Here is a 20,425-nt window from a genome sequence, read left to right on the forward strand (position 1 = left end):
AGCTACACGATTGTATATGTTTGTCAGAATTCACAGGACTTTACACTAAAAAGGCGATTTTACTATATGTAAAATGTAAAAAACTATATGTATGATACCTCCAATCTGCCTTAAATTAAAAAGAAAAATTTATCTGGCAGTGTAACCAGAGGGAATTATTTTCTAAAATTTTGGCAGATTAAAAAATACAGCTGACCTTTTTTACTAAAGGCGTTTTCCTCTTGCACCAGGTTAGTTCCAAAAGACAGGAAAGAGAATATGTTCTTCAGAGAACATTCTAGAGGATGAAGCCTCACAGTATCCTGCAGATTCCTCTCAGACTTAAAATTCCCTTCTCGTCTCTAGCCACCCAACCCTGGCTCTGTCAGTTACCGCCAGATTGTGGTCTGAATTTTCAGAGACTTTGATCAGGGACTGACTCTTCCTGCATGAAAAAATGAATGTAATTTATTGCTGCATCTGCTCCCAAATGTCTGGATCTTAAAAAGAATGACATCGGGTCTAAAACTTGTGGAGAATTTACAGCCTATTGCCAAGAACCTTAATAACAAGCTTCCAATACTCTAGCTGTTCCCATTGAGTGCTGTAGTACATGACGTTAATTCAGAAGATGAATACATGTTTGCATGGTTTCCTTTCAGGCCAATACAGAAAAGCCTTCCTTGAGTAAGTCAGAGCAGGCTGGGAGAAATGCTCTGCTCTCTGACATCAGCAAAGGGAAGAAACTAAAGAAGACAGTCACCAATGACAGAAGTGCACCAATATTGGACAGTAAGTAAAAAAAAGTTGTTTTCCATGGAGATAAGTGGTTTATGACCTAACAATCAACCCTACCCTTCCCACCAAAAAAGATTTTTTTTTTTTTGGTTAACAACAGCTGTGAAGCTAGCAGAATAAGGGACTGTATCATTCATTGTAGGCCATGGCTCTGGCCTGGGTTCCCTCTAATGCTACAGGAAGCCAGTATAATAATTCTTTGTCCAAGACACACACAGCAGTGATTCTCTGAATTATTCACAACACTTTACAACACTTTCTGGAAATTAACTCCTTCTCTTACCACAGAGCAAAAGGCAGCATGAAATAGCAAAGAGCCCTAGTCTTCGAATCAAAGGATGTAGATTTAAGCCCTGACCATCTTCAACCCTTTGTTTCCATTTGTAAAATGGAACTAATACCTATTTCACTGCCCTCACACATTTGTTGTAAGCATCAAATGAGACAATGCTTATGAGAGTGTTATGTTGCCCGAAATGTATAATTCACGTATACAGATATGATTATTAGGAGGTTGGAGAGAGAGGAAATGAGATCACAACTTTGCTTATATCCATCATAAATCTGAGCTACTTTCTGGAACAAGATAGGGTATATATAAACAAACAAGCATCTACCATACAGGGCTACTTATTAACATTTACAATGGAATGAAACATTACAGATGACTAGAATCTACCAGAAGTTAATTATCAGGCCTCAAGACTATCTCCTTGCACTCCTAGACACTTCCACTGCCAGCCAGGTATGCCCAGAATTTGTCCTAGACTATGGACCCCACTTGGACTCAATAGAAAATAGACTGCCCCAAAATCACCAGAGGGAGCTTTGTAGACAAGGGAATAATGATGTAGGATTTTAGCCGACTGGAAGATTAGAAGAGCTTAGGAAGAGTTTCTAGGAAAAGTGCCTAATGAGTAGAAGAGAAAGATGAGAATTATGAGATGTGAAAGTGAAAGTCACTCAGTCATGTCTGACTCTTTGCAACCCCATGGACTATAACAGTCCAGGGAATTCTCCAGGCCAGAATACTGGAGTGGGTAGCCGTTCTCTTCTCTGGGGGATCTTCCCAACCCAGGGATCAAACCCAGGTCTCCCGATTGCAGGTGGATTCTTTACAAGCTGAGCTACCAGGGAATCCTAATGAGTAGAAGAGAAAGATGAGAGTTAGGTGAGATCACCGGTGTGGGAGGAAGGTGGAAAGAGGAATGTCATGACAAAGGCCTTTGAGTGTTGCTCTGTCACTTGGCAGGGTGGTACAGATCAGAATGCACCACACTTCAGTAGAACTAGGGGGTCTTGGACTTTCAACAAACTCTTATCTATAATGGGTCAAAATGCCCACAAAATAGTATGGTTATTGTATAATCAGTCCCTTAGTTTTCCTTATCTTTGTCACAAGCCTCTCCCTGGGGGTTGCCCAGCCCAGGCAATTCTGTCTGGGGAGCCTACATACAACGCCATTGAATCGTGGTGCCTGCTATGGGGCCAGAGGAACTCCGTCCGCAAACTGCCAATCTCCAGAACAGAGTCCAGTGGTTCTCTATGAGAGGGAGCGCAGACTCTGGAGAGGTAGATGTGAATTCCCTAGATGTTGAAGGAGAATGGACAGTGTTGGGGCCTAGTTCTGAATCCAGTAGTGGAAATTCATTATATTCTTCACGATACACTTCTCTCATTAAAACGGAAATAAGTGTTAGTTCTCCCTTTCAGCTGCTCAGTGAGGTTTAAGAATGGACTGTGCTTTGTGGACCCCAGATGCAAACCAATGCATGCCCTTGTTGTCCATGAACTTAATTGGACGCTAATACTGTTGTCTCAAGCTCTTTACAAGTGGCAAAGTTCACCATGGTTTTGTACTGTTTGCAGGTAAAACCTCCCTGGGCTCTATGTTAAAATGTTGACCATGGTTATGCATGTTGAGGTCAGTTGAGGTCAGCCTTGTCCTGCAATTTAATGCTAACAAAGTGACCTGGAGCCAGTTAGCTAACCTCAACTAGTTTAGTTTCCCTATCTGAAAGCAGCACAAATGCTGCAAGTTAAGAATGCTAATGTATGATGTCTGTTAGAACAGTACATCATTCTCTTTGAATGTTCAATACCAGGTAAAGGTGTCCTATGAACTGTAGTATCCCAAAATGTATCATTCATCAGTGAATAACATTTGAATGACAAGGACATTATTCATATTACTGGCAATAATTAAAATTAGTAAAAATTTTAAATTTTATATGGAGGCAATTTTACACACACTTCCAGAAACTGTTATTCTAATTTGATATATCTTATTATGTGAACTAATTCTTGTGAGCTCATTATCAGATTGTTTGTTCTATTAGCAGAGTTCCCATCAGTATCCCAGAAAGTCTTACACCTAGAAAAGGTACAGAGCCAACACAGACATACAATAAATCTAATCCAGAAAAAAAGAAAACATCAATGAATAAAACAGAGCTCAGAAAGCAGATTAAATAAATGATTCAAATCAGATTTTCTAAAATTAAGGATGCTACAATGAAGTTATATGCTAAAACATTTTGAAATCTTAAATTAATTTTTTAAGAAAAGCACAGAATCACTCAAAACTTTATCAAATTACTTTTTCTCTACAAAGCTTTAGAGCCAGATAATTTTTATCAGAAAATTCAGATTTTTAAGACATAGCTAATTCAAACACTATATATAAATCATCCCTAAACATAGACAGGAAAGCTACCTGATAGGTGTAATGAGACTAACATGATCCTATTATCAAAACATGACAAAGGCAGCTGTGTATCAGTGTCTCAGGGGACATGCGGCAATGCCTAATGGCATTTTTAGTTATTACAACTTGAGGGAGGGGTTCCTACTGACATCTAGTGGGCAGAGGCCAGGGATGCTATAAGTATTCTACAGGGAATAACAACAGAGAACCCACAACAAAGAATTATCTGACCCAAAATGTCAGTAGTTCCAAGGTTAAGAAACCCTACTACGAACAGACCACTTACAATCATAGATGAAGGGATACTAAAAAACCAAAGACTCTAGTTCAGTAGTATACAGTATTAAAAAATAATTATTTTATAATTTACCAAGACCAGGGTTTATCTCATTTTTAGTGTTAGAAAGTCTATATATCCATCATACCAAATAAGGAAAACTATATAATGATCTCAGTAAATCCTAAATAGGCATTTGATAAAATTCCATGCTATAAAGTAGTCTTAAAAACCCAGAGTGGAACAATCCTTGCTAACTATGAATATTTAGAAGAAAAAAAATTTATTTCAAACCAACAGTCAATATGTAACTTTGAAACATTAGAGTAATTCTCGTTAAAATTAAAATATGATTTACTCAGTTTTATAGTGTTGTAGCCACGCGTTTGGGGAAAAAAACTCACTCAGAAGGACAATGCAGGTAGTGGAGTGCGGTTTATTACACCAGCGGGCCCAAGGCAGAATCTTCTCTTAGCCAAGGACCCCGACCAGCATTTGTGAAAATCTTTTATACCCCATGTATACGTGTCCGAACTCACCACCCCAAATTCGTTGAGACTTACATAAACAAAGGAAGGGTAAATACAATCACAATAATCTCATCATTTATGTGTTATATGTTCAAACAGTTAAACAATTGGCCAATAATCAATAAGCCCGAGGTTACACTAGGATAGGTACAGAAAAATTTATGGCCTGTCCAGAGACAGGGGTGATTAGTGTATGTTTTCTCTTAGGCAGTGAGTAACCTGGATATGATCTTCAAGGTTCCCCTGTCCAGTGGGGGTCTTATCCTTTTATTGTCATTTCCATAGGCACTAAGCACAGAGTTTAGAGTCTATTAGAGAGGTGGCTAAGCATGATCAGCATAAACAGGCCTAAGATGGAGTCCAGGTCCTATGAATTTTCTCTTCAATAGTACTAGTGACATTAATAATTTACTTTTAAGATAAATATATAATGTATTTTCTTTATAATTATTTTAAAATAAACTATCTTTAATAAAACATTAATAACACATTATTATGGAAACTTGGTCATCAAAGTAATTTCTTATATAAAAGAGAAGTAAGATATACAACTGTTAGAAAAGAGGAGGTAAAACCTTTATGATTTGCAGACCATTTGTCTATTAGAAAATCCAAAGTGAAAGTGTTAGTCGCTCAGTCATGTCTGACTCTTTGCGACCCCATGGACTGTGCCCACCAGACTCCTCCGTCCATGAGGATTCTCCAGGCAAGAATACTGGAGTGGGCTGCCATTCCCTTCTCCAGGAAGTCTTCCTGATCCAGGGATTGAACCCAGGCCTTCTACATTGCAGGCAGAATCTTTACCATCTGAGCCACCAGGGAGGCTCAGAAAATCCAAGGTAAAAAATTAATAAATTTTAATTTTGAAAATGCAAAGTGATTTATTAGATATCGAATGAAATTTCCTGATGTCAGTAATAACATATCCAAACTTTAATAGCAAAAACATTCATTTCAACAAAAATGTATATGAAGTAACCCTGAAAGAAGTATGGGTGACTCTTATTACGAAAATTATAAAATTTTACTGAATGAATCAGAAGACATGGGAAAACATGGCATGTTTCCATAAAGTCTAAATATCATAAAAGTGTCAGTTCTCTCAGATTATTTTGTAGATATCATGTAATAGTTATCAAAGACTCAACAAGGTTTTCCAGGGGTAGAACTTTAAACAGTACTTAGCCTCATAAAACATACATACATAAAATGTTAAGAGAGAGTTTTTTAAAGAGGGTAAAATCATGGCTCTAACATGGATATAAAATAAACATATATCAAATATTTTATTTAGCTCATTAATTGAATGAGGGAACCAATATGATGTTATCAATTCAAAGGAGAATTTTAAGTACCACACATATGCAGGCAGGTGAGTGTTGAAATGAATTTGCAAATAGGTGTAAAATAGGTCAATAATCAGTTGCATTACACTGAACACAACCAATATGCATTTCTATGGATAAATACATTTGTATTATTTTCAGTTTTCTACAACTTACAGAGTTATAGACTAACTCAAAGGCAATGGGAAATGACCGAGAAGGCTAACTGGATACTTGGTAATCCTTTTCTTTCTTCTTCCTTTCCTTTTTTGTTGGTCTGCCTGTTTCAGAATCTTTCACAATTTTTTTTTTTTGGCAACAAATGCAAAATAAAACAATCTTTACATTGTCTCAAGTTGCAAAGAATTTTTAAAATGTTAAAGTCTACTGTTGGGTTTTATGATATTAAAAAATTGAAATCAACCTGAAAAGCCATCAAATAAGTAAATGGTTAAATAAATTATAGCACATTCATGTTCTAAAACACAATGCCATCCTTTAAACTCATGTTTTCAGAGACTATTTAATAACATGGAAAATGCTAACACTATTGAGTGAAAAAAGCAGACTAAAAACTATGTAGTGAATTTGGTCTTAATTTTAAGAAAAAAAGTGTATACAGTGAAAAAACTGGCAGGGGAAAATATATCCAAAAACAGTGGGTATTTCCATGAAGCAAAATCATGGGATATTTTACTTTCTTCTATTTTTACCTGTTCCTTTCTTCTCACCTTTTATTGCATCTTCTCTTCTCCACTCCAGTACTCTTGCCTGGAAAATCCCATGGACGGAGGAGCCTGGTAGGCTGTGGTTCATGGGGTTGCTAAGAGTTGGACACAACTGAGCGACTTCACTTTCACTTTTCACTTTCCTGCATTGGAGAAGGAAATGGCAACCCACTCCAGTATTCTTGCCTGGAGAATCCCAGGGACGGGGGAGCCTGGTAGGCTGCCGTCTGTGGGGTCGCACAGAGTCGGACACGACTGAAGCGACTTAGCAGCAGCAGCAGCTCCTCCCTTAACACATTCTTTCTTTGAAGATACTTTTATTTGCCAAATCTTCTGATATAGAGCAAATAGGTATTATTAATTCATATGGCAGTGAGCCAGGTAGGGGAAAGACATTATCTATTACTGATTCTTCCACCACAGGGCTTGAGATAGCCCTGGAGTAGAAAGAACCCTCTTCTGTTTTTCTGACTGGAGATAGAGTGAGTCCTTAAAATCCTACCCTTTAATGAAATCCCAGTTGTGCACTATGGGCTTAGGGTCAGCCAGCCTCCTGCTGTATCATTATTGTTTACTTGGGCCAGGACTGGTGAAGTTCTCTGGCAGTGTCTTCATACATGTGAAAAGAATGTGTCTTCTTCCTTCTACAGAACCTAAAGGAGCTGCTGCTGCTGCTGTTGGTGGTGGTGGTGGTGGCAGCTATGGCGGAGGTGGCGGAGGAGTTGGTGGAGGAGGTGGTGGAAGTTTTGGAGGAGGTGGACCACCCGGTTTGGGAGGACTGTTCCAGGCTGGAATGCCAAAGCTGAGATCCACAGCCAACAGGGAGAATGGTAAAGAGCATTTCCTTCCCTTAGTAACCGAAGACAAGACACAATCTGGTGGTTTGAGATTTGGCATCCCCTCTAAGGCACTATGCCCTTTAAAACATTTTAGATTGCTTGAAATGCTAACACCGTTTTATAAGAGGGACTCTATTTAGCATCGTTTTTTCTTTTTAAATCAGGATCAGACAGCTCCACTGAGCTGTTAAATATTTGCCCAGCGTCCTTGGGGAAACGTACTTTTTTGTACTTTTCTAAAGGGTGAGCTAGATTGGGAAGAAAAGGAAGGAGCAAATGAGAGCCACCCCTGGAAACTCTGCCTGGTGACATGGCAGATTCAGCTTTCTTTGTGAGGTAGTCTGACCTAGCTGTCTAGTGGAGTAAATACTTGTGAGTCTCTTTTCAAACACACAGTGGAGCATGTCTTATGGAATATAATTGCATATCTCACAAAATCTAAAAAGGCGTTTTGCCTGACAGACATTTGCCATTTCAGGGCCAGCGATTCTAAGTATTCTCTGCAGGAAGCCATGGAAATGGGTCCTATAGGATTGTCTTTGAACAGAATGGCAGAAAGAAAAGTTGAACCTGGTCATGCCTAAATTAAAAACCTTACAGAGTGTGTGAGGCTCTCCCCTGGTTGTGACAGAAACTCAAGAAATTTTTCCATGAAATTTTATTTTTTAATGTTTACTGTGCTAGAAGAATTTTATTTCTAATTCTATGGTCTTTTAAAATGTCACTGGGAATTTCTCACATTCACACAAAGATAAAGGCGCTGAATCCTCAGGGTTAGCTGACTATTTTAGTTTTGGATTGTCAAAATCTAGAAGGAGACTCACTAATATAAGAGATTTTATCTTGCTAGGCCTGCATTTAAAATTTGTATATTTAAAACCCACTGAAAGGTCTTGAGGCAGCAGACATATGCGTACATTCAGTACTCTAATAGTAAGTGAGGAAATTTAAGCAAGAGACAACTGGAAGTAAAATAATTAAATGAAGGTGGAATTGAAGTTAGTGCACAAAATGGTGTACCAGAAGTATATCCTTTCACAGTATACAATTTGCATATTGGGTCCTACATGTAGATGTAGATATGGATAATAACTGTACCTTTAGGACTTCCCTGATAGCTCAATTGGTAAAGAATCTGCCTGCAATGCAGGAGACCCTGGTTCAATTTCTGGGTTGGGAAGATCCGCTGGAGAAGGGATAGGTTACCCACTCCAGTATTCTTGGGCTTCCCTTGTTGCCCAGCTGGTAAAGAATCTGCCTGCAATGTGGGAGACCTGGGTTCAATCCCTGGGTTGGGAAGATCCCCCGTAGAAGGAAAAGGCTACCCACTCCAGTATTCTGGCTTGGAGAATTCCCTGGATTGTATAGTCCATGGGGTTGCAAAGAGTCAGACAAAACCGACCAAATGACTTTCACTTTCATTTTCTTTCATTTTAATCCAAACTTTGAAGATAAAACTTATCACAAGTTGGTGACATAGAACCATGCCACACAGCCAAGGAAAATATAGCTAATTTCTAGTGCTAAAGTCAGAACAAAAAATTCTCTCTAGAGTTCACATTACTCCACTGTATAAATCCAGCCAAATGTTTCTCATTGGACTTTTGGGTGAAATCTGAACTCCTCCTGGCCTACAAGGCTCTTTATGACCCGGCTTCTGCTGACCACCCAGGCTGCATTTGATAGTGTTCTCCTCTGTGCTCACTGTGTCCCTGGCATATGAGCCTTGGTCTTTTAACTTAAGGTTACTTCTACCTCAGGACCTCTGTACCTGCTGATGCTCTGATTGAAGCACCTCTCTTCCTCCTTTCCATAGCTGGCCTTAGCTCAAATGTCACATCCCCAGAAGAGCCATCCCCAGCCATTTCCATCTATGCTGTCCTCTCTAGCACTCTTCATCTCATCAGCCTATTTTAGTTTCTTTTTAGTACTTATAATGATCTGAAAACATTTATGTTTGCTGGGTTTTTGTTCATCTCCCCCATAAGAACATAAACCACAAGAGAACTGGATTGTTTCTATTTTGTTTACACCTCTGCCTCTAGCATCTAGAATAATGGTTGGTTTATAGTATAGCAGGTACTCAATAAATAATTGGTGCATGGTTGAACTGGTAGGAGTTTTCAGGCTAAGCCTATTTTAAGAATTAGTTTGGGTTGCAAGAGACTCTGCAGTAGTGATTTGAATTTTCCCATAACTTTGGTTCCTCTTTAGTTCTGCTCTTTGTTGAACCAAAGCAGTCAAACATTAATTATGTCGTAGGGTGGTTCTGTCCTATATTATTGAAGTGGAATGACCTACTAGGGAAAAAACTAGTGTAGTAGTATACTAGTATAGTTGCCTACTTGTTTCCAGATTAAGACCACTTCCTGGTGTCGGCTCTTTCAATTAAACTTGAACAGCTTTTTTCCTTTGCAGTTTCTTATTTCAGCCATAATTCTTCCATTATATTTTCCCATCCTCTCTTGTACATTTCTTTACAAAGGGGCTAGGTAAGCCCTCCCATACAGAAACTTATATTGGGATAACTTCTCCTAAGATGGCTAAATTATTTTTCAAACGTGAGATACAGGATGGGGGGACTGGGATAGTGATGGGGAGAAAAGAAAATCCTTAGCAGAAACCCCCAGTAGCAGTCCCATTCTGTTCTTGACCTCTTGTAATGAACAGTGATCTCTCCAGAACTCTTACCAACATCATCCTGGTTTTTGTCCATCCATAATTCCAAGAGAGTGCTCCAGAATCCCTTTGAAAGCTGATGGGTTGTAGAATCTGGGACTAGAAGAGAAACAGAGAGCTGTGATCTGTTCCTCTGCCTCCAGGAAGGTCACGCTGAAGCCCAATTTATATAAGTAATAGTTACCTATAGTTTACAGTATCTAGGAAAGGGCTTCCAGTAGCTGGCAGTATACTCTAGTTCTCTGATTTCCTTTCAGGTTCCTAACTTTCCGGCTTTTTTCCTGTTCTTCAGAGTCCGGAGGAAGCCGACCCCCAATCTTGCCACCAGGAGGAAGAGCCACATCCGCCAAACCTTTCACACCCCCAAGTGGCCCAGGGAGGTTCCCTGTGCCTCCTGCAGGCCACAGAAGCGGACCCCCAGAGCCTCAGAGGAACCGAATGCCTCCCCCGAGGCCCGATGTGGGCGCAAAGCCTGATAACATCCCCCCTCCAGTGCCTAATACTCCAAGACCCAGTCAGTCAAGTCTGCACAACCGGGGCCCCCCGCTAGTGCCGGGGGCCCCCAGGCAGCCCAGTCCTGGCCTGACCCCTCCCCCTTTCCCCGGAAACCGAGGTGCTGCTTTCGGAGGAGGCTCCATCCGGCAGACCCCCTCAGGCTCTTCCTCGCCTTTCTCCAATAGGCCTCCCCTGCCTCCTACTCCGAGCAGGGCCTTGGATGACAAGCCCCCTCCGCCACCGCCTCCGGTGGGCAACAGGCCCGCCATCCACAGGGAGTCTGTGCCGCAGCCTCCCCCTCAGAACAGCAAGCCCCCGGTGCCGTCCACCCCGCGGCCTTCCTCCTCCTCGCAGGCCCCGCCGCCTCCGCCCCCCAGCCGGCCGGGCCCTCCTCCGCTGCCCCCCATGTCCAGTGGCAGTGGCGACGAAATCCCGAGGCTCCCGCAGAGGAACGTGTCCCTGTCGTCGTCGGCGCCTCCCTTACCTTCACCAGGACGGTCGGGCCCTCTTCCGCCCCCGCCCAGTGAGAGACCCCCTCCTCCGGTGAGGGACCCACCGGGCAGATCAGGTATGGCCAGACCGGACCGCGGCGAGCTGTTCCCCTGCCTCCCAGCCAGCCCACATGTCACTAACAAGCTCGGGGAGGGGGGCCCGACAGGGGCTTCGGTGAACCCTCAGACTGCTCTGACCTTTGAAGATGCATAGCCCGTGTGATTTCCTCTTGACCTCCCCTAAACCTCTGAGGAGAGTGCAGGCCAATATTTCTGTCCATGTTTTAAAAGTGAGGTGACTGAGTAACTAATGAAGTGAAATGATCCCAAGTTGAGTTAAATTAAAGAATAGGCAACTCACCTTCCATCTGAGGCTCTGCCCCCTCTCCTGGAAGGGAATTTCTGCTGTCTTAATGGGAACTAAATTCCCATCTCTAGCAGGAGGGCCCGTTATTCCAAGAAGGGCAGTTGTTTAAGAGCAAGTGAACTTCTGTACTACTTGTCTTCATTGATCAAGCTTTGAGGCCTCTTCCATGCTCAGTAAAGGCACATAGTAGAGTCCATTTTGCTCTCTGTTCATATCTTGAGCACAGAGATCCCTTGGAGAGTTAGATAAAGGTATAAGGCCTATAAGGCCTTCTTCTCTCCATAAAATTGCTCATAAGCATAAACTCAATTTGCCTGCTGTTTCATGGGTTGAAGGACCTGCTGAAGCCCGTCTGTGCCCCACACCCAGGGCTGAGAAACCTGGATCTAAGGGCAGAACCTTCACAGTATACAAAGTGTGAGGAGGTTGTGTCTCTCTCCTACTTGTGACAGGTGCTTTTTTGTTTTCTGTTGGTTATTGACAGATTAAAAAGAATTATCTCATTTTAAAATTTAACCATACATACAAGATGTTTGGGAAATGGGGTATTTTTTTCTCTGTGAGAAGCTAACTGACTTTTCACGCTCTGATGTCAAGAACCTAATAAACACCATTTTTTCACCAGTAATCCTCAAACTTGACCACATACTGGAATCACCTGGTGAGCTTTAAAAATGATGATGTCTGGGTTTGTACCCCAAGGTTTCTGGTTTCATTGGTCTGGGTTGCAACTGGACACCAGGATATGAGGAAGCTCCCCAGTGACTGTAACGTGTCACAAAGTTTGAGAACCACTCCTTCAAACCAATTTGCCAGGGAGAGTCAGCTACAAATACAAAAAGTGGCTAATCTGTTCAATCTAGACACTGTGTCATCTCACTAAGGATGCTTCAGTGAACAAATGAAAACAATAGTCCGATGAATGAAGTGTGTTGTTTTCTCATTATCCAAAACCCCCAAAGTGGTTGAGGAGCTATTTTCTTCTACCAAATGACTGAATCAACAGATTAAATATTCCCCATAGTAGGATAGGCAATGATATATATTTGTTGTTACTTTCAATTGCATAAGTCATACTTATTTATTATAGAAATGCATAAAAGAATAAAAGAAAATAAAAATCATCTGTAATTCTGCCATCACCAACATTTAGATGTAACATTTTTTAGATACCCTGTCTTTTTTAAATGCATATATATAAAAGTTTGCAAAATCAGTATCACACATATATTGTTTGCTAATTTGCTTTTATTTAACAATATCTCACTAACATTTTCTTTATATGATTAACTGTTCTTTTACAACCTGACTTTTAATGGCTGCATAATATTAAATCCCACATGAGAACCTTGGCTTATTTATTAGTCACGTGGTCATACAGGCCATCTCTAGAGTTTTGCTGTTGCAGATAATGCAGGGATACATTCTTCGAGCTAAATATTTGTGCACACCTCTGTGTATTTCTTTTGGAAAAATTTCTAGGAATGGAATCTCTAGGACAATGGATATGCGTAGTAAACTATGGATTTCATAGGTATTGCCAAATAGGCCTCTAAAAATTCCCGCCAATTTACGTTTCCACAGGGAACCTATGAGAAGTCATCAAGGGCCATCTGTATTTTCAGAGGAGTTTTGGCTTCATTGTTAAGGAAGTGCTTTAGAATTTGACAGAATGGAGTCATATCCTATTCTTCCACTCACTAGCCTCCTGACTTGAGGTCTTTAATCTTCCAATATCTCTGAGGCCTTGCCTGCTGTCCTGACACTCCTCAGAGTTATCATCAGAATTAAATGAGACAAGTGTGTAGAGTAGTTGTCTTATTTCCCTGCATGTAGTTCTGTTCACTTGCTCAGTCGTGTCTGACTCTTTGCAACCCCATGGACTGCAACACACCAGGCCTTCCTGTCCATCACCAACTCCCGGAGTTTACTCAAATTCATGTCCATTGAGTCAGTGATGCCATCCAACCACCTCGTCCTCTGACGTCCCCTTCTCCTCCCGCCTTCAGTCTTTCCCAGCATCAGGGTCTTTTCCAATGAGTCAGTTCTTCGCCTCAGGTGGCCAAAGTATTGGAGTTTCAGCTTCAGCATCAGTCCTTCCAATATATACTCAGTACTGATTTCCTTTAGGATGGACTGGTTGGATCTCCTTGCAGTCCAAGGGACTAGCAAGAGTCAATGATCATTTTTATTATTATGCTGCCAATAGGAAATAGAAATCTGTTTTCTTTTCTGTTATGCTTGCCTAGGTTTGTAGCTAGGGGCTAAAAGGTTGGGCAGTTAGGAACATGAACAGTTACTTGTAAAGAGAGATGTTGGGGTTGATGAGGTTACGCAGTACCAGGCCCCAAAGTATTGGAAGTCTGGTTTGCATTTAGTGACAGTACGAGGTAGTACTACTACTGCCTTTAAGCCCACAGCATATGAGCCACTTCTTCTCCCAATGAATCTACTTATACTGACTAGGACTCCAGCTTTGAGAAGCAGATGGGGCAATAAATAAACCCTGCCAGGTGGGGCACTGAAGACTCCTTGAGATGAACCAGGGCTGGGTGTGCCTCCCACCTCCGTTAGGGATCTGAGCCAAGACTTCCAGGCAGGAATATCTTCGATGGGTGGGTCATTCAGTATAAGATCGTCTAGTTGGATTTTGAATCTGTAGTTAACAAAAGATGTTTATACTTATAGCACCATAAGATGTTGTGTTTACATAAAATGTCAGCATCTTGCTAGTGGAACACAGTGCTGAAAGTTAAGGATAACTACTAAGGCCATTTTGATTTGCATGAGAAATGCTCAAGTTCCTTTTATATGCTTTTTGACTATTTCTGGCAACAGTGCAGTGAGAAAAGTGCTCTTTTGTGGACAGGAAATCAAGTTCCATAGGATAATCAGCCTGTGTGGGGTCAGTGTCCTGCAGTAGCATTTATAACCATGCACACTGATTATCTGACTGTCATTCCCTGTGCTAATCTGCCTCCCCAGATTAAGAGGAAGAACCAAGAAGGAACTCCTGCTCATCTCAGGATGACGGATATTTGGTTTCCTGATCCCACTTCGGTCTGGAAATAGATCATATACATCACAGAAACATGCTTGTATAATTAGCAATAATACTCTGCATTTAAAAAGTTAATTCCTCTGGAGACCTAAACTAAGTTCATAACCATCTTATTTTTAAAACATTTACTTAATAAGTAGTATGTCACAGAAACTAGTTCAATAGCTGTTTATAAGGAATTTTAAATGTTTTTAAAGTACACATTTGTCAGTATAACCAGATGACTGATTACCTGTTCTCAACTACATCATCTCCAATCTCAATACTGACTCAAAGCCAAATAGCCAGTTAGCCACCAGTGTGCATTTGTTTCACATGTGTGTACATTTGTGCATTTTTGTGTTTATATGTGCCTCATTTCTTGGCTAAAGTTCCTAGGAAGTCTCCACCATTTCTCTTATTTTCTGGAGTAAAAGGGCATGTATCCAGCAGACACTCAGTAACTGCACGTTGATGATAATAGTAACATAGTATGTAAGGTATAGCACTAAATGTCATTTCTCTTTGGCTCCAGGCCCTCTCCCACCACCTCCTCCAATGAACAGAAATGGCAGCACATCTCGGGCCCTGCCCGCCACCCCTCAGTTGCCGTCCAGGAGTGGAATAGATTCTAGTTCCAGAAGTGGGCCCCGGCCTCCTCTTCCTCCCGAAAGGCCTGGCACTGGGGCACCTCCCCCACCTCCACCATCAACATCAGTTAGAAACGGCTTGCAAGATTCTTCATATGAAGGTATGATGTGGTCCCAGCTCCGGGGAAGCTATAGTGGGGCAGCAATTGAATGGCAGGTGTGTTTGTATGTTTGCATGAACTTTTCTTGTTTGTGCGACCTCCATTGTTATCACACTGCACAGCACTAATCTAAGCATTCTAGGGCCCAGTATGATTTCAAATGAAAAACAGTAATCCTCTTTCCTTGCAAAAAGGCAGATCATTATTCTCTGTTCTTTGCTTAAGTCTCATTTTGGTTAACTTTCCAGAGATTCTAGAATTCTGAAAAGAACCATTTTTGTAGCTTCCTTTCTTATTACCTACCTTTCTGAACAGTTTGCTGTGGGTTTGAGGCCTAATGGCCTGCAAGTATTGAGCAGCTTATCTCTGCCATTGTTATCAGTTACTCTTTCTGCTGATGGAGGAATAATTAAGAAAAGTATCCAAAAGCCCACCCCCCCATCTCCTGAGAGGAACTGGCTAGGTCCTAGTCACTCTAGTTAAAGTCACTTGGATTTGTCTTTGGTTTGATTTGCAGACCAGTACATTTTATCACTGTGGTAATCAGTGACACTGGTAGCATTTTGGGCTTTTCTCTAAACTTCTAGATGTAAAACCAGATGTGATCTCTGCTGTTCTATTTCATTGTGTGCCTTTCATTATATTAGTCTTCAGAGCAGATTGTCTGTTACTGAAGATACTGTTTGTTTCTCTCCCTCAGATGAGTGGGAAAGCAGATTCTACTTCCATCCGATTTCTGATTTGCCACCTCCAGAGCCATATGTACCAACAACCAAAAGTTATCCCAGTAAACTGGCGAGAAATGAAAGCCGGAGTGAGTATTTCTACAAGGGCTTTTAGATGGCTTCATACTTGAGTAGCCTGGGTCATACACACCTTAGGGTTGTGTAGGAAATCCAGGTCTCTTGTCTGGAGTGGGGAGATTTCAGAGAAATTACTCCTGGATTTGGAACCATTTAAATTCTGGTAAACTCTCCCTCTACATTCATTGAGGAAAATGGAGACATCCAGAATGCATATGAGAAGCGATTATTTTAATGTGTCATTATAAGTTCAAAATACCTTTAGTTTGCTCATAGGTTAAATTTTATTATTTTGCTTATTTGGACAATCTTTCCCCATTTTGATCTTCCTAAAGATGGCACGATTAGAGTCTCTTCTATTCCTACTAGTTTTGAGACTGACAGAATGTCTCATTAGTTATAAAAAAAAACTCACTGTAACTATTTTGATCTTTTAAATATAAATTTACAGAGCATTACATGAAAATTTTAAGAATGCCTATAATCTCTCTGCATAACAGATATTTTCATTTTACCAAGTTCTCTTTAGTTTTTGTCCATCTAATTCTGATTAATGTATGTAGTTATAGAATATGGGTTTTGAGTGATGAGATTTATATAACATTGCTAAGTAAATACTTCCCTACCTATTTTATCCCTTGGTTTTTATTTTACAGGATTCCATCAAGTCAGCATATAATAATTTAGCTTACCATTATTGGACATTTAGATTTTTTTTAACAAAAAATGTATACAGCTAAGGAAGAATTAGCGTGAAATATACACATATCTTTGATGGGGCTCTGTCTTATAACAGTGTTAGCTTCAGAACCAAACTCCTAAGCCACAGATGTGTGGAGAAAAAGTATATGAGCATGTCAAACAGCTGTCACATATCCCTAGCCTTGTGCTCACTGTCCAGCAGAACTCCTTCACATACTCTGAGCCTACTGACTCTTAATACACAGTTCTTAATTTTTGGTTGGTTGGTTCCCAGCCTTAGAGCAGATTAGTGTCAGCTGAAGTCAAGGTTGGTTAGAAGCAAAATCACTGACTTTGGGGAGATGATAGGTGGCAGTCTTGGGTCAAAGGAGGAGCTAGGGACACAGCTGTGCTAGGTATCACCAGACAATACCAGATGCGTCTAGTGGGTTATTAAAAACAGACAAATTTTGCCTTGTGCCTCTGTTGAAGAACTCAAAGAATTAGAAAATATTTTAGAAAATTTTCCCTGAAAAAAAATGCCAAAAGTAAACAGAATATTTTACTGAAAAGACCAGTTTAAGTCCTAGAAAAAGTTATGTGGAATACTGAATTCTAGATAATGCCTAATAAAAGAGGCATAACTGTAATAAAATTATCATGCATGAATTGGTGGTTGAAATTTTTGGTGAAACAGTCTTCACATGTGACAAATATTCTTGAGTTTGCTCTCTCCTCACCCCACCCTATCTGCTATTTAGATATTTAAGTCAGTAACAGAACCATCCTCCCCAGCCCCTTTAGATTTTTAATTTAATAGCTGAACACATTCCTTCCCCCCAACCTCCTGTCTTCATGACTGTCTGCAACTTGAGGACTGGAACTATGTCCCTGCTCACTATTGCATCTTCCACAAGTGGGACAGAGCTTGAAATACAGCAGCCATTTAAAAATATTTCTTAAATTGGTGAATTAATTTCCACAGCTCTCCAAAAATGTTCTTGTACCTTTAATATTTCTAGCATTGGGCATGTTTAATATTTTATAATTGATATCTCTCTAACACAAAGTGCTATGGAGTGGTTTTACCCTGCTCCTGTACCTGCCTCTGCCTCCAAGCAGAGGTGCCCTGGTAGGGCACCCAGACAGCCCTAAATAGCACAACCTACTTGCAGCTCTGCACAAGGCCAGCCCTCGATGTGCTAACCATTTGTCGTATTATCAATTGATGGTCAGGGCTTCGTGACAGATGGCTGGCTTACATCTAGGCAGTCTTTTGTCAGGTCCCTGCCCCAAAAAAGACCTGGTTGGGATAAAAAGAGGAAGAGGTGAGGTAATGGACCGCCAGTGTTTTCCTCTAACTCCTCCCCTTGGTCAGAGATTTGTTCTAACTCAGAAATCCCTAAGTGGGGTATTTTGGTTTCTGTCAGAAAAGTGGCTGCCTGCTGAGGAATCTGTCACTGCCAGCCCACCTGAGTCTAAAAACAGTGGCCATAGCAGACCTACCTAATTGACACGAGTCCCTGATTGACCTGCTCACAGCATCTGAGCACCTGGCTTTATGCCTGACACTTGTAAGATCCTCAAAAAATATGTGTATGGGACAAATGAATTTTTTAGTTGTGAATCAATTTTAAACCAAGTTATGGTATGCTAATAGCCCACAGATATGCATAGTTTTTAAAAGAACACCATCAAGAGAGAGAAGAGACAACCCATGAAATGAGATAAAATATTTGCAAATCATATATCTGATAAAAGATTAATATCTAGAATATATAAAGAATTCCTACAACTCAACAACAAAACCCAATTTTTAAAATGAGTTGAATATTTGAATAGATATTTCTTGAAAGAAGATATAGAGATTGCTAATAAGCACACGAAAAGATGCTCAACATGACTAATCATTCAGTTCAGTTCAGTCGCTCAGTTGCGTCCGACTCTTCGCGACCCCATGGACCACAGCACACCAGGCCTCCCTGTCCATCACCAACTCCTGGAGTTTACTCAAACTCATGTCCATTGAGTTGGTGATGCCATCCAACCATCTCATCCTCTGTCATCCCCTTCTCCTCCCGCCTTCAATCTTTCCCAGCATCAGGGTCTTTTCCAATGAGTCAGTTCTTCACATCAGGTGGCCAAAGTAATGGAGTTTCAGCTTCAACATCAGTCTTTCCAATAAATATTCAGGACTCATTTCCTTTAGGATTGACTGATTTTATCTCCTTGCAGTCCAAGGGACTCTCAAAAGTCTTCTCCAACACCACAGTTCAAAAGCATCAATTCTTTGGTGGTCAGCTTTCTTTCTAGTCCAACTCTTACATCCATACATGACTACTGGAAAAACCATAGCTTTGACTAGATGGACCTTTGTTGGCAAAGTAATATCTCTGCTTTTTAATATGCTGTCTAAGTTGGTCATAGCTTTTCTTCCAAGGAGCAAACATCTTTTAATTTCATGGCTGCAGTCACCATCTGCAGTGACTTTGGAGCCCAAGAAAATAAAGTCTGTCACTGTTTCCATTGTTTCCCCATCTATTTGCCATGAAGTGATGGAACCAGATGCCATGATCTTAGTTTTCTGAATGTTGAGTTTTAAGCCAACTTTTTCACTCTCCTCTTTCACGTTCATCAAGATGCTCTTTGTTCTTCTTCACTTTCTGCCATAAGGGTGGTGTCATCTGCATATCTGAGGTTATTGATATTTCTCCTGGCACTCTTGATTCCAGTTGTGCTTCATCCAACCCAGCCTTTCTCATGATGTATTCTGCATAAGTTAAATAAGCAGGGTAACAATATACAGCCTTGACATAATCCTTTCCCCATTTGGAACCAGTCTGTTGTTCCATGTCCAGTTCTAACTGTTGCTTCTTCACCTGCGCACAGATTTCCCAGGAGGCAGGTCAGGTAGTCTGGTATTCCAATCTCTTTAAGAATTTTCCAGAGTTCGTTGTGATCCACACAGTCAGAGGCTTTGGTATAGTCAATTAAGCAGAAGTAGATATTTTTCTGGAACTCTCTTGCTTATTCGGTGATCCAACAGATGTTGGCAATTTGATCTCTGGTTCCTCTGCCTTTTCTAAATCCAGCTTGAACATCTGGAAGTTCACAGTTCACATACTGTTGAAGCCTGGCTTGGAGAATTTTGAGCATTACTTTGCTAGCATGTGAAATGAGTGCAATTGTGCACTTAGCATTCTTTGGCATTGCCTTTCTTTGGGATTGGAATGAAAACAGACCTTTTCCAGTCCTGTGGTCACTGCTGAGTTTTCCAAATTTGCTGGCATATTGAATGCAGCACTTTCACAGCATCATCTTTTAGGATTTGAAATAGCTCAACTGGAATTCCATCACCTCCAAAAGCTTTGTTCACAGTGATGCTTCCTAAGGCCCACTTGACTTCACATTCCAGGATGTCTGGCTCTAGGTGAGTGATCACACCATTGTGGTTATCTGGGTCATGAAGATCTTTTTTGTATAGTTCTTCTGTGTATTCTTGCCACCTCTTCTTAATATCTTCTGTTTGGTCTGTACCATTTCTGTCCTTTATTGTGCCCATCTTTGCATGAAATGTTCCCTTGGTATCTCTAATTTTCTTGAAGAGCTCTCTAGTCTTTCCCATTCTATTGTTTTCCTCTATTTCTTTGCATTGATCACTGAGGAAGGCTTTCTTATCTCTCCTTGCTATTATTTGGAACTCTGTATTCAAATGGGTGTATCTTTCCTTTTCTCCTTTGCCTTTTGCTCTTCTTCTTTTCTCAGCTATATGTAAGGGGTCCTCAGACAACCATTTTGCCTTTTTGTATTTCTTTTTCTTGGGGATGGTCTTGATCACTGCCTCCTATACAATGTCACGAACTTCTATCTATAGTTCTTCAGGCACTATATCAGATCTAATCCCTTGAATCTATTTGTCACTTCCACTGTATAAT

General features: G+C 40.7%; 1 protein-coding gene and 1 long non-coding RNA gene across 14 annotated transcripts in view; one reads left to right on the top strand and one right to left on the bottom strand.

Annotated features, from left to right (window-relative positions):
- Positions 1–20,425, top strand: part of WIPF1 (WAS/WASL interacting protein family member 1) — a 123,488-nt gene that overhangs the window by 98,236 nt on the left and 4,827 nt on the right. For 12 of the 13 annotated variants that reach the window (XR_014080657.1, XR_014080658.1, XR_014080656.1 and 9 more), the window contains 5 exons: positions 642–771; positions 6,995–7,174; positions 10,155–10,925; positions 14,791–15,006; positions 15,707–15,820. Coding sequence is in view for 10 of the 13 variants with exons in the window: in XM_081584597.1 (XP_081440723.1) it covers positions 642–771; positions 6,995–7,174; positions 10,155–10,925; positions 14,791–15,006; positions 15,707–15,820 (1,411 nt within the window). In the remaining 3 variants the exon portion in view is untranslated. The remainder of the gene's footprint in view (positions 1–641; positions 772–6,994; positions 7,175–10,154; positions 10,926–14,790; positions 15,007–15,706; positions 15,821–20,425) is intronic. The other variant, XM_081584598.1, reaches the window with a different exon arrangement.
- Positions 8,594–10,953, bottom strand: LOC145543354 (uncharacterized). Its single transcript, XR_014080660.1, has 2 exons — positions 10,842–10,953; positions 8,594–9,961 (listed from the first exon to the last, which is right to left on the bottom strand). It is a non-coding gene; the product is annotated as an uncharacterized LOC145543354 (long non-coding RNA).

This window comes from Giraffa tippelskirchi, chromosome 3, assembly GCF_054371585.1.
Source record: "Giraffa tippelskirchi isolate mGirTip1 chromosome 3, T2T-mGirTip1v1.2.pri, whole genome shotgun sequence".
Classification (NCBI taxonomy): Eukaryota; Metazoa; Chordata; class Mammalia; order Artiodactyla; family Giraffidae; genus Giraffa; species Giraffa tippelskirchi.